The sequence below is a fragment of the Magallana gigas genome, chromosome 2 (genome assembly GCF_963853765.1).
Source record: "Magallana gigas chromosome 2, xbMagGiga1.1, whole genome shotgun sequence".
NCBI lineage: Eukaryota > Metazoa > Mollusca > Bivalvia > Ostreida > Ostreidae > Magallana > Magallana gigas.
Genome location: NC_088854.1, coordinates 52,516,954 through 52,528,253, shown reverse-complemented (window position 1 = coordinate 52,528,253; position 11,300 = coordinate 52,516,954). Strand labels below are relative to the sequence as shown.

Sequence of the window (11,300 nt, the reverse complement as noted above, 5' to 3'; positions counted from 1 at the left end):
CTAAAAAGTAAATTCATTGACCAATCAAAACAATTTACTGATTAAAATGTTTTGTCCAATACCCAATGTAATATACATGACTAATGTAGAATTCCACATGCTCCAGTAAACATTAAAGACTACAGGTTCAATACATGAGCAAACTGTTCACATGCTGAAGCCATGTGTGGCCCCTCCCAGAAAATCTTTCCACATTTGACACAAATGTAGAAGGAATCCACAATGCTAAATATTTTCTGAGGTATAGTGTCAATCCTAATATCGACTCCTGTCTTCACAAAAGATGTGTTCCTAGAGTTAATCTGGTAAGTAGTCAACATGTGTTCATCCCAACTGTCCCTAGGTGGAGCTCCATGCGAACGCTTCATATTTTCCGCTTTCTCTGACATTCTGAGTACATCCTTGCTTGGTATCTGTAGAAAGTTGTCACTGTTGCAAACCTACTGGTCAATATAAATAATGAATTACCAGATGTAGCAATAGTTAGCAGTAAAGTCATTCATGTACAGTTATGGTTTATGACGGGTTTACTTACTTGGCATCGGCTTAATATGTCCTCCTTTTTTACTTTCACTTTAAAATGTTGTAGAACACCTACAATCTGTTCCTTAGCTGGCAAAGTATTGTCAACATTATAGCACCTCTCTGCTCCTATTTTGGAACAAATCTGCAAAGTTGTATAAAAGTAATCATTACTTAGAAATTAAAGTTCAATACATTATAATAGTTTGACTTTAAAGTACTGTCCTTTCACTGTACATTTCCTTCTAATGTTACAGTCAACTTACAGTTTGATAAGGGGTCCCTGATGATAACACAATTCTATTCTCCTGCATAGCAGCCTGAAATTATCAAATTAATCAAATCATTAAAGAGATAGAGGTTTTTGATCTGACATAAACTTCGATTTGTTATAAGATTTACTTTTAGGCGTAAAAACTAGACCATTGGGACACTGACCATTTAAATGGGCCTAACTAAATAAAAGTCATGAACTCATGATGAAAAAAAAATTAGTAACTTTTGCAGACTTATATAGAAATTTTAGAAATTTATTTTTAGATCTTAACATGCGTTTTATCATACCCACATTATATGGGTGTAGTATAAGACAAGTAGAACCAAGAAGAAAAAAGCCCATAGGTTCTTGAAAAGTATTTTAAAAACAGAGGTCTGCAATGATTTTGACCATAGGAGCTTGATGTCATGGTCACTGTATACCCATTATTTACAGACAAATTAACTGTAAAGTCAGAGCAAGTTTGGGTCAAAGTGAGAGAAATTAAGGTACAAAATACCTGGTATACATAAGCCATTGACCAAAAAATTTGGCTCAAGGTTACTGCACTTCCTTTATACACAAAAATTGTTTATGTAAAAAAATGAGCAAGATAGGATCGAGGGTAAATAATACTGTATAAGGATTTTCAAAAGAGTTCTGATATTACCTTGATCTTTAACCTAGAGACATGGTTCAAGGTTGCATACCTTTTTATCCAAAGGCTCTCTGGGTTAAGTTTGGACACTGATTGGGCCAAGGGGAGAAAAATATAATCCAGACAAGAATTTTACACATAAGTCTGCAATGACCTAAACCTCTGACCCAGAAAGTTGGATTAAGGTCACTGTAAACCCTTTCCCCAAAGCCACTCTGTAGGTGAAGTATGAGCCATATTGGGCCGAGGGGAGAGAAAATATGCTCCGAAAAGTAATGCCAAATGGAAGGACCTACAGACTAATCACTATAAGGTGCTCGCAATGTGGACCCCTAATTACAAAAATACTTACCGGTACACATTCCATCATAGCCATATCTTTAAAAATTGAATATTTGAGTTTCCATAACTTTTCAAACAATCAAGATCATATATCAACTCTTGTCAAAATACTCATGGAAAAAATTGAAGGGAGATAACTCATTTTCCACAATACATCAATATTGACTTGATCTTAGGATATAAATATAGCAGTAGAATTTAATTAAAGGAATTTTCAAACTCAGGACTATCTGCATTTCATCAATATTGGTTTGATCTAAAAGGTACGGTAATCGGGTAATGACTAAATATTTGTGTGCCTTTGTTACCAAGTGTAAACTACAAGAACTAAGAATTTATACTTAATATTTGAAGTTGCCCCACTCTTATGTTGTTCTTTTCAGTGCCAAAACATTTTTCTCATTATATATAAACAAAGAAATATGTTCAAAATTCAATGAAAACCCACCTGAACTGCTTTCTGATGGTCCTCATCATAATTCAGTATTTGGACGTCCACCCCACAATTCCTGAGCTGTCGCCCCAGGCCCTGTAGCATTGAGTCCACTACCACCCTAAACTGTCCAGGCTCCATCTCTGACCCTAGGTAAGCAGTCGTCTCTGGTTTCTAAGTGGCCCAACAAAATTAATTAGTCTCTAAGGCAAAAAATTTCAAATACAATGTACTTGTACTGGACAGGAATTTTATTGTATTTATATCCTGCCCTGCTGAATGGCAATTAAAATATTGGATGAGGCGGCATGTGACCTTAACTAATGGGAAGGTGCCTTGCTTGCTATATAATGATGTAAATGTAGACTTTGACTGTTGATAATATATATATTGATGTAAATGATGACTGACTTTGGTGGCTGATAGTATAAATAGTCATGTAAATGTTGACTTGATATTCTGTAAACTGAAGCGTGACACAGTAACCTTAGAACAGCATATTGAATGACTGTGTTTTTATACCTACAAAATAAATACCATATTTTTCGAAAATTAGGTCGATACGGTTTATTGGGTGAAGGAGGCCGTTTTTAGCCAAAAAAAAAAGAAAGTATAAATAGGTCGACTTTGAAGAATTGGTCGAAAAATTACCGCTAGTTCTAATGAATAAATGGTTTAAACCAATAACGTTATCATATAGTAGCCTTTAATCTTATTTCACAGTTTTAAACAAAAGGGAAATAAAATGTATTTCTTGAAAACATCGTAAGAAAATGTCTGAAATTGCATCAACATTTTCAAACCAATTAATTCAGTACGGCCGGTTTTAATTTAAGATCGTTTTTTATTACTTCTCTGCCATGTGTACAAACTGGTGTTAACCGGGGGATAGTAACCTAGCCTGGAGGCATGACTACGGTAGCACATGCCACCCTGTGTCTCTGTGTGACTTTTTACTGTGTATATACACACGAGTCAACCTCGATCTTATTGAAGCCTGCGGGCATGAGTAGCACGTGCCGAGAGTTCAACTGTGTATAAACAAAGTAAGCGTTACCCAGACTGATTTCAGAGACACCTGGCTAAAATTTCATCGAAAGTTTTATGTTGAATATACAGAAAAAAACTTGTTCATGTATTCTATTATGAAAACAAATTGGTTTTTTTTTATTTCTACCCGACTATATTTCCCCCCCGTAATTACCCTTTGTACGGTTCTCATTTTACCTTTACCGCGCGAAATCGATTTCCTGTTTATCGTAAGCACACGATCAAAATGCATGACAGCATAAAATAATGATCGAAAGATGATTCAGTCAGTGATCTAAGTAAGAAATGTAAGAAAAATAAATCTATTTACATTTAATTTTGTTTAAATGATAAATTACTACAGAATATTGATTAAAATCCATACGATTTTTACACAGAAATTCAAGCAGTATTATAGTAAACACTCATGATTTTATTGGAGGGTTGCATAAATTTTTGCAAAATTTCATATCAAATTTTCCAACCAAAACAAAAAAAAACATAAGTTGGGCGAAGCGATGAATACGGCGAGGTCCACGTGGCAGGAAAAAAAGTATCGACCTAATTCCCGAAAAATACGGTACTTTTGTGGCCGATATTTTTTATATCTTCAGTATAAATACCGGTGTAAATGTTGACTTTGGTGGCCGATAGTTCTTTGCCTTGGCCTTCATCCTGTCCAGCTTGCTGTCCTTGCTCCACTTCACAGTGACTGGAGGTTCCACATCTATCTCCATCTTCTCCCTCTTAGCAGTTTCTTTTAATCTTTCATATACTTCCAGCAAGACAAAAGCATCCAGAGCTGTTTGATAAAGGTACATGTCTTAGAATCTGATGTTTATATTATTAACTTAACATCCACAAAAAGCTATGTAGGCATCAACAAATAGAATATATGTGGCTATAAAAATCGTCCACTATATTTTCTATTGGAGTTTATCTAAATATCTATTAAAAAACTTGATAAAATGGCAGTGTGCTCTGGAAAAACTAACTATGGTAACACGTGCCTGCCTGCATACCTAGAAGTAGAGAAGCATACCTGCATACTGGATCTGTGTGTTACGTAGAGGACGTCTCTCCCAGTCTGACATCTGCTCGCCTTTGTTCAAGGGTTTACCGAAGCACTGTCTGACGAGCTCACTGAGCCCCCGCTGCTCGACTGCCTGGAACTTGACGTTGACCCCGCTGTCCTTGTCCTCGAGTCCCTCGTCGTCCGAGTCACCCACGGTGTCTGGCATCAGATTGATGGCCTTGTCAATCACCTACAGAACCAAACACAGGAACAGTATACATGTACTTATCAGTCAGGGATTTAAATTACCTGAATGTGACATTACAAATCTCCACTTTTAGTAGCTTTGTCAATCACCAATATGTACAGAAGCAAAGACCAAAACAAAGGTATACAGTGGAATCATTTTAATTTATGGCGATCACTTTTCAAGGGTAGCCACATTTTTTCTGGTTTATGGGGACGGAATTTCGTTGGTAGAAAGTTTTGGATAATTTGAATAAATATTAAACAAATGCTGGTATATTCGTTCACGAGGATGTAAATTCGTGGGCATGGATACCCTTAAAAGCATCGAATATTGGTCACCCAAGAACAATGATGATTCCACAGTAATATATACATTGACTGTCACACATTCATATGAATCTTTATGTGTCATTCTATATCTTCTGAGATCGAATATATAGTACAAGACTTTTGTCAAGATAGTTTATTACAGTAAATAGAAAATATATGAATTCCTTTTTAAAAAGTGGGATTGGCATGTTTTATTTAAGTAACATTGTGTGAAGAAAATTGGTGCTTCCCTGTCAAATGAGTGGGAAAATAATATACCGTAAATACCTTTCTCTTCTATTCAAATACATGTACATGTAAACAAGCAAAATAATAAATTTTTTAGCACTAAATTTTGAACACCTGAGTTTTTAGAGCATGTTTGTACCTTTGCTGCTAGTTTCTCCAAGTCCACTGTTCTCTTTAGATGTGTTAGTGGTTCCTTCAGGAAAGGATAAGTCTTCACAACCATCTTAAGATCAGAATCAAATCCATACCCTACCAAAATAGAAAACACAGATGTCTAAGGTCTCTCATAAATAAGATGTTGAAAGGTAATGCACATGAATCTACAGTGTTTTATCTTCAAAAATAAGATGGGTCAATTCATTTGCTGACCTAGTTTAATCATTTCCTCATTACAAAACAGAGCATTGGCGAGCAAGAACCAATCACTCTTGTGAAGTAGGGAGTGCAATGTAATCATGTCCAACAGAAATATCTGATCCGAGGTAGCAAACTGCATTAATGCTATCCTACAAAGTAAAATGGACAAAAATATACTATGGACAGGTATCAAAAATTATGATCGATTCATGAACAAGAAATATCCATATGCATACAGCGTACATGCATTTTTTTCAACATGTACATGTTTATGTGCCCTGCAGTTCTTAAAATTTTGATCATGTTTGTGCTAAACTAATTCTGCAAATATGTGTACTGTACTTGGTGAAATGATTCAAACCTTTGTGTAGTATTTCCAAAAGATGGTTTCCATTCTGAATCAACCCCAATTGTTAAACCTGGCTGGAAGTAAATAAATATGAATGAATTAATTCATTTCCAACTGTTTCCCCAGTGATCAAATTGCATACATCTAAATTTAACCAATTATAAGCAATTCAGTTTGACTCCATTTACAATTCCATCCAAAATGGTACCCGAGAAAGCCTGGAGATACACTCGTGGTATTTCTCCTTGGTGTCCACCAGCTGAATGCTGGAAGGGTCTAGATTCAGTTTGTAGTAATACGCATCCATTCCATCCACAGACATCAGCTCATCCTCCCAACTCTCCTCCCCGCCCACAGCAGCAGGGGCTGAGGTCGGACCCCTGGGTTAACAACGAATACATAAATATAATGTATATTAATTTAATAAAAAGCAAACAGTTCTAAATGTGCATGTTTCGTATTTACTTGTTGTGTTACATGTATTTCAAATCTCATATTTCAGAAATCTTTGCAGGCTTATTTTATTTCACTAATTTTCATTACTGTAGCAATTAGCAAACTAATCTTCCAAATGTGAGCACAAGAATCTTCTCTTTCTACATGAATATTACCTTTTTGTTAAACCAAGACTCAAGACGTCTAATCTTAGATCTATTCTATCATAAATAAATGGTTGGTTTTTTATAACCACAGTTATGAATGTGAGAATGGATAGAATCTTACTCGGCCAACCGTTTCCTCTCCTCTCTGACAGGATGTGACAATTTTTCGTCTGGTATCTTGTAGAAGTTGGCCCACTTCGCGGCAGACTTGGCATCGTTGTAACACTGCAGCTGTTCTACCAGCTCCAGTTGTAGAGTCTCGTTGTCCCCCACTGCATTTTCCACCATATCCTCCCAGCTACCAGCGGCCATGCTGTTCTACAAAACATCATTCACATATAAATAGTACCTAATATATCGGTACATACATCATGCTTTACTTTACAGTTTTACCTAACCTAGCGGTTACTCAAAGCTTGCGTGATTTGAAATGTGTGTGCAATAAATTAATGCATTTAAATCACTGCTTCAGTAACAGAATACTGTCAGATCATAAATAGTCAAAGGAGATAAAAGTTTCCTTGTACATTTACATAAATGTCTGTTCAGAGTGGTGCAAAATTTAATGCATGGATTATTGCTTACGACACAAATCCCTAAAAACAATAAATATGGCTGAATTTCCATTAGTTTCTTGGCAAAGATGTAATAGTTCTCAATGAATTAATTTCTTTCATGAATAGTATGGTATATTTCATGCCTACAATATTACGTAATTCCAAAGTAAAGATTGGCTTTAAAATTACACTCCCAATTTTAATTTATCATGAAACTGATACATGTACCTCTAAAAATCAATGGTTCTATCAGAAAAAAGCCCTGAAAAATGTAATACTAGTACCAAGTACCCAGTAGAGTGTGAATGTTCAATATCTTTATCTCTACTATATTAAACCTACAGACATTGGTCTTCAGTATACAATTACTCACTACAATTTAAACATACCTCAATGTATCGCTTGTACAGAAGAAATCTCAATGCCCCAAGGCCCCTGGCTGTCACAATATTGGGAATAAGATCTAAAAGAGAAAGAAGTAATGGACCTGTAAAATCTGTGGTGTCAGTCTTATAATTTGTCAAATGATGTTCTGCGTAGTATTCTACAAAATCATCACCCAGCAATGTTGCAACCTATTCGAATGATTTCATTAGCAGATATTAAAGTATAAATCTACAAGTTACTAGAAGACATAATTTACATGTAAATCTAATGCAAGAACATGTTATTAATCTTAATTAAATAGGTCATTATTTTAATTATCACTTCAAGTAAACATGATATAAAATTTGCATGCAATGTCCAAACACATATATTGTATGCCATGTTCAAACACATACTGTATAATGTAAGTAATATTCAAACAGATGTCTGGGCAATCCTTACCATTAGGAATCTCATACAGTTTGGCCAGCCTAGTGGCCAGTTTGCTGATGGATTTTTTCTGCAAGTGACTCATTTTGACATCAGGAACAGACATGGAACTGAGGATCAAAACGCACAACAGTATTATATAAAGTTGTATTCAGTGATCACTAACAATGTTATTAAATTCAAAAGGAATACACAAAGAATCTACTCAAATTTAGATATATATGATGTGTACCTGGTAAACAGATCTGATTTTTTCCTTATGTGGTATATTTTGTGTCTCTACATTGACATACACGTAGTACTGTACATGTAGCTACCATTGCCAAACATTTGACTCGTAACGGCATTATTTTGGTAAACAGAGACACAGATTGAGACAAAGCGGCCCATACCTGACCAGGTTGTTTATGTTGTAGCCTTTCTCACACATACGGTCTAGGAACTGTACCACCAACATCTGCTGACCAGAGTTCCCCCTGAGGTAGGTCTCCAACAGGTTCAGTTTGTTCTGTAGGATCAGAGGAACTGCTATCTGGAAACATGTACAAGTGCACCTTTATGATTATAACGACAAATTACACTTACCATGTCTTTGATCTCAACTAAAATAAACAAGATGAGTTACAACTTTATACAAACATAGTTAAAATGTAGATCATATGATAAGAAATCTACTCTCCCTTTTTCTTGGTTTTTTGTTAGGGAAACTAGACATCAAATTTTTCTTGTGAATTTTAGATTTACAGCACCTACCTCATCAATAGTGAAATGGTCTTGCAGTCCTAGATGTCCGGCCAACAATGCACACTGTAAAACAGATGAAATATTGCTGAGTTAATCCACAAGATGAAATGTTAATCAAAGCTTTATACTGGTGACCTTGGTGTTCATGAGAAAATTCATAAGGATTTTATGTTCATAATCGGTACAGGTAAATGAGACCACATTGTTAAAATTTTTTAGCTACTTTAGTTCTTACCTCGTTGTATTTTTTCTTCTCCAAAAATCGCTTTATTTCTGGCAACATGTAACCGTTACCCTGGTGTCTGAGCTCATATATTTTAAGAACCAGTTGAAACATTACTGTGTGATATCTGCAAAAATGAATAAAAACATCTCTAATTCAAATTTAATAGTCACCAAATACTACTTAACAATTGAAAGAAATTCATCTGTTCATTCAAAGTGTACAATGAACCAATGCAGTACAATATTACTCTGATGTAAGATACATATGTATTAAAGCCATTATAAAAGTCAAAAGGTATAAATATAGTTGATGCAAACCATGTATTAAAAATGAAAAGTTATAAATTTTATCATAGGAAATAAAAATGTCATTTTAATGTTTATTTTACATGTAACTGTGACAACTTACCTCATTGCAACGCTTAAAGCATCAAGCTTTATTTCTGGCGTCAAGATCTGGTTCTTATTTTTAACGTTGCACTGAGAGGAAAACAACCACCCACAGAACTCTTTACAAACTGCATAGGAATAGGTCGTGGTTTTGTGAACATGAAGATCATGTGAATCGTTCAACAGAAAAACAACAAATGAATATGGATTATCGCTTTCTTTCAAATAGTCTCTGAACTGATTCATCACAGGCACTTTATCTTTCCTCTCCTGCCACATTTCCTGCAAGTGACCAGATTTGGCCTTCATGAGTTGTATTTTTTTCTCATCTCCACTCCTCATGGCAGATGCTGCCCATCCAACTGACACTTTAGGGTTGGCTTCTTTAAATGCTTCAGCATCAAAGTTACTTTTGTCTTCACCAGACATGGCTCCAAATTTCTTTGCTTTGTGGTGTGATTTCAGTTTGTTATTAAATTGCAGACTGCTCCACTCATTGTCTTCAGGTCTTCTGTTACTTGTATATGATCTTTGGAAGCAGAGTCTTGGATCACAATGAGAATCTAGAAGATTGTGGTTTTCTACAAATAAAGTTTCCTATATTTTTTTTGTACTGAAACACCCCCTGCCCCATTTTTGTCCGTGATATAGTAAGAACCAATGATATTGTTAGACTTTGCTATCCTTCTACATAGATTTACATGTACGGAAATTATTTTCTGAAATCTTTTTGTCATATTGACATATCAACCACCATGTTGTACCTCTGTTTCTCGCTTCTAAAATCAACAAAGCTCTTTGATCATCTTCAAACGTTATTTCTGAAATATCATAAACACCAATAAGACACAACAAATATTAAAATAATCAATTAAAATTACATAAAAGATTTATCATATTGCGAAATATTTACACTCGTGTTGACATAAAGCTTACGCTATGCTTTATATAGTTCGATCTATTTTCTATTTTTATTTTCCCCTACAAGACCGCTCTTTTATAAATGGAGGTAATAAATACCAACCAGACGTTTTCGTTACCTTTTAGTACAGAATTCACTGCATTCAGCTGTGCCTCGCAAACTTGAACAGCTTTATTGGATGTTTTTATTCTGCATACACCTGATATATATTTTCTCATCAACGTGGACATCAAAATGAACAGCACAATCATCCCACGTGCATAGTTCCTGCCGCATAAACATTCGGATTGTAAAAGAGAAAACCAAACACGGGCAAATCGGGTACGGATTGGTGCTTTTCATTTATTTCTTTTTATTTAGACTGTGAAATACTTTTCATCATTATGACATGAAATATTTAAGATTTTCAAGACAAGCGGATGTGCTCACCAACTAATGAATAAAATACAAATAAAGAAATAGCATATGTCTTGTGGTTTACATAAAAATGAGTATTTTTACGGACTTAGCGTACCGGTATTACATGTATATATATAGACGTCATTTAAAAAAAAAATATGATATCAGAATATGATTTTTGATATAAGAAATTAATTCCAATTCGAAATATATAAAAACACATTTTTTCTTATATGAAAAATTCGGATTTTGTTGTATCACGTACGTAATGATTTTTTCACTTTAAATAAAATTCAAACTGTTTTTAGATATCACAAGATATATTCTTGAAATGAAAAATAATTTAGCCAAGGATCGTCACATAATTGATACCCCTTTAACCTCCCAAAAAAACCGTCGAACTACATAGCCCATTTCGCTTTTTTAAAATCCACGAAAATCTGTTATTTTTTTTTATAGATTATATTTTGAAAATTTATGTTAATAAAAAGGTTTTATAAGTGTTCCGTTCCTGATATTTTTTTTTTTTTGCTTGCACGTATTGAATCAGAAACCTTGACCTGACCTTTGACTTTGTCAAAATTTCATGAATTTCTTATTATAAGAAGTATGTTTGATAACGAGAAGACTCCTTCCTTAACGACGAATTGCAGCCAAAGCATTGTAGAGCCATTGTAGATATGAAGGAGCTTGCCATAATGAAATAAAATAAACCATTAAAATTAAGCCTAGCTAGATACTTAATTTCTTACATACATCTACAGATTTAAAATAAATTTCTGACGGGAGGATGAAGATTGCGTCACAGGGGACATTCATTATGTACAGTCAATCGTTATTTTATGTAAAGCAGAATTTAATTATGATACAGGTCTAC

At 34.6% G+C, this 11,300-nt stretch overlaps 1 protein-coding gene across 5 annotated transcripts; it reads right to left on the bottom strand.

Moving 5' to 3' along the window:
- Positions 1–16: 16 nt before the first annotated feature.
- LOC105333271 (exonuclease mut-7 homolog) lies at positions 17–10,355 on the bottom strand. Of its 5 annotated transcripts, none has more exons than XM_011436173.4 (19): positions 10,143–10,355; positions 9,867–9,923; positions 9,122–9,683; positions 8,723–8,837; positions 8,497–8,550; positions 8,136–8,275; positions 7,756–7,853; positions 7,317–7,390; positions 6,492–6,688; positions 5,977–6,148; positions 5,781–5,842; positions 5,432–5,568; positions 5,202–5,311; positions 4,283–4,505; positions 3,864–4,042; positions 2,227–2,385; positions 789–842; positions 536–667; positions 17–440 (listed from the first exon to the last, which is right to left on the bottom strand). In XM_011436173.4, exons 1-19 carry the CDS (start codon positions 10,273–10,275, stop codon positions 120–122), a joined length of 2,979 nt encoding a protein of 992 aa, XP_011434475.3. In that variant the 5' UTR covers positions 10,276–10,355; the 3' UTR covers positions 17–119. The 5 variants fall into 5 exon arrangements, with proteins under 5 accessions (XP_011434475.3, XP_011434478.3, XP_011434479.3 ...); XM_011436176.4 differs by lacking the exon at positions 10,143–10,355 and adding an exon at positions 10,039–10,105; XM_011436177.4 differs by lacking the exon at positions 10,143–10,355 and adding an exon at positions 10,016–10,098.
- Between the last annotated feature and the right edge of the window lie 945 nt (positions 10,356–11,300).

Excerpts from the sequence above, each read along its gene's own strand:
- LOC105333271 (XM_011436173.4), bottom strand. The coding sequence starts at position 10,275 with ATGATTGTGCTGTTCATTTTGATGTCCACGTTGATGAGAAAATATATA. Across the intron at positions 8,551-8,722 it reads AGAAGAAAAAATACAACGAG|TGTGCATTGTTGGCCGGACA; the intron begins GTAAGAACTAAA and ends TCTGTTTTACAG. Across the intron at positions 668-788 it reads CAGGGACCCCTTATCAAACT|ATTTGTTCCAAAATAGGAGC; the intron begins GTAAGTTGACTG and ends ACAACTTTGCAG.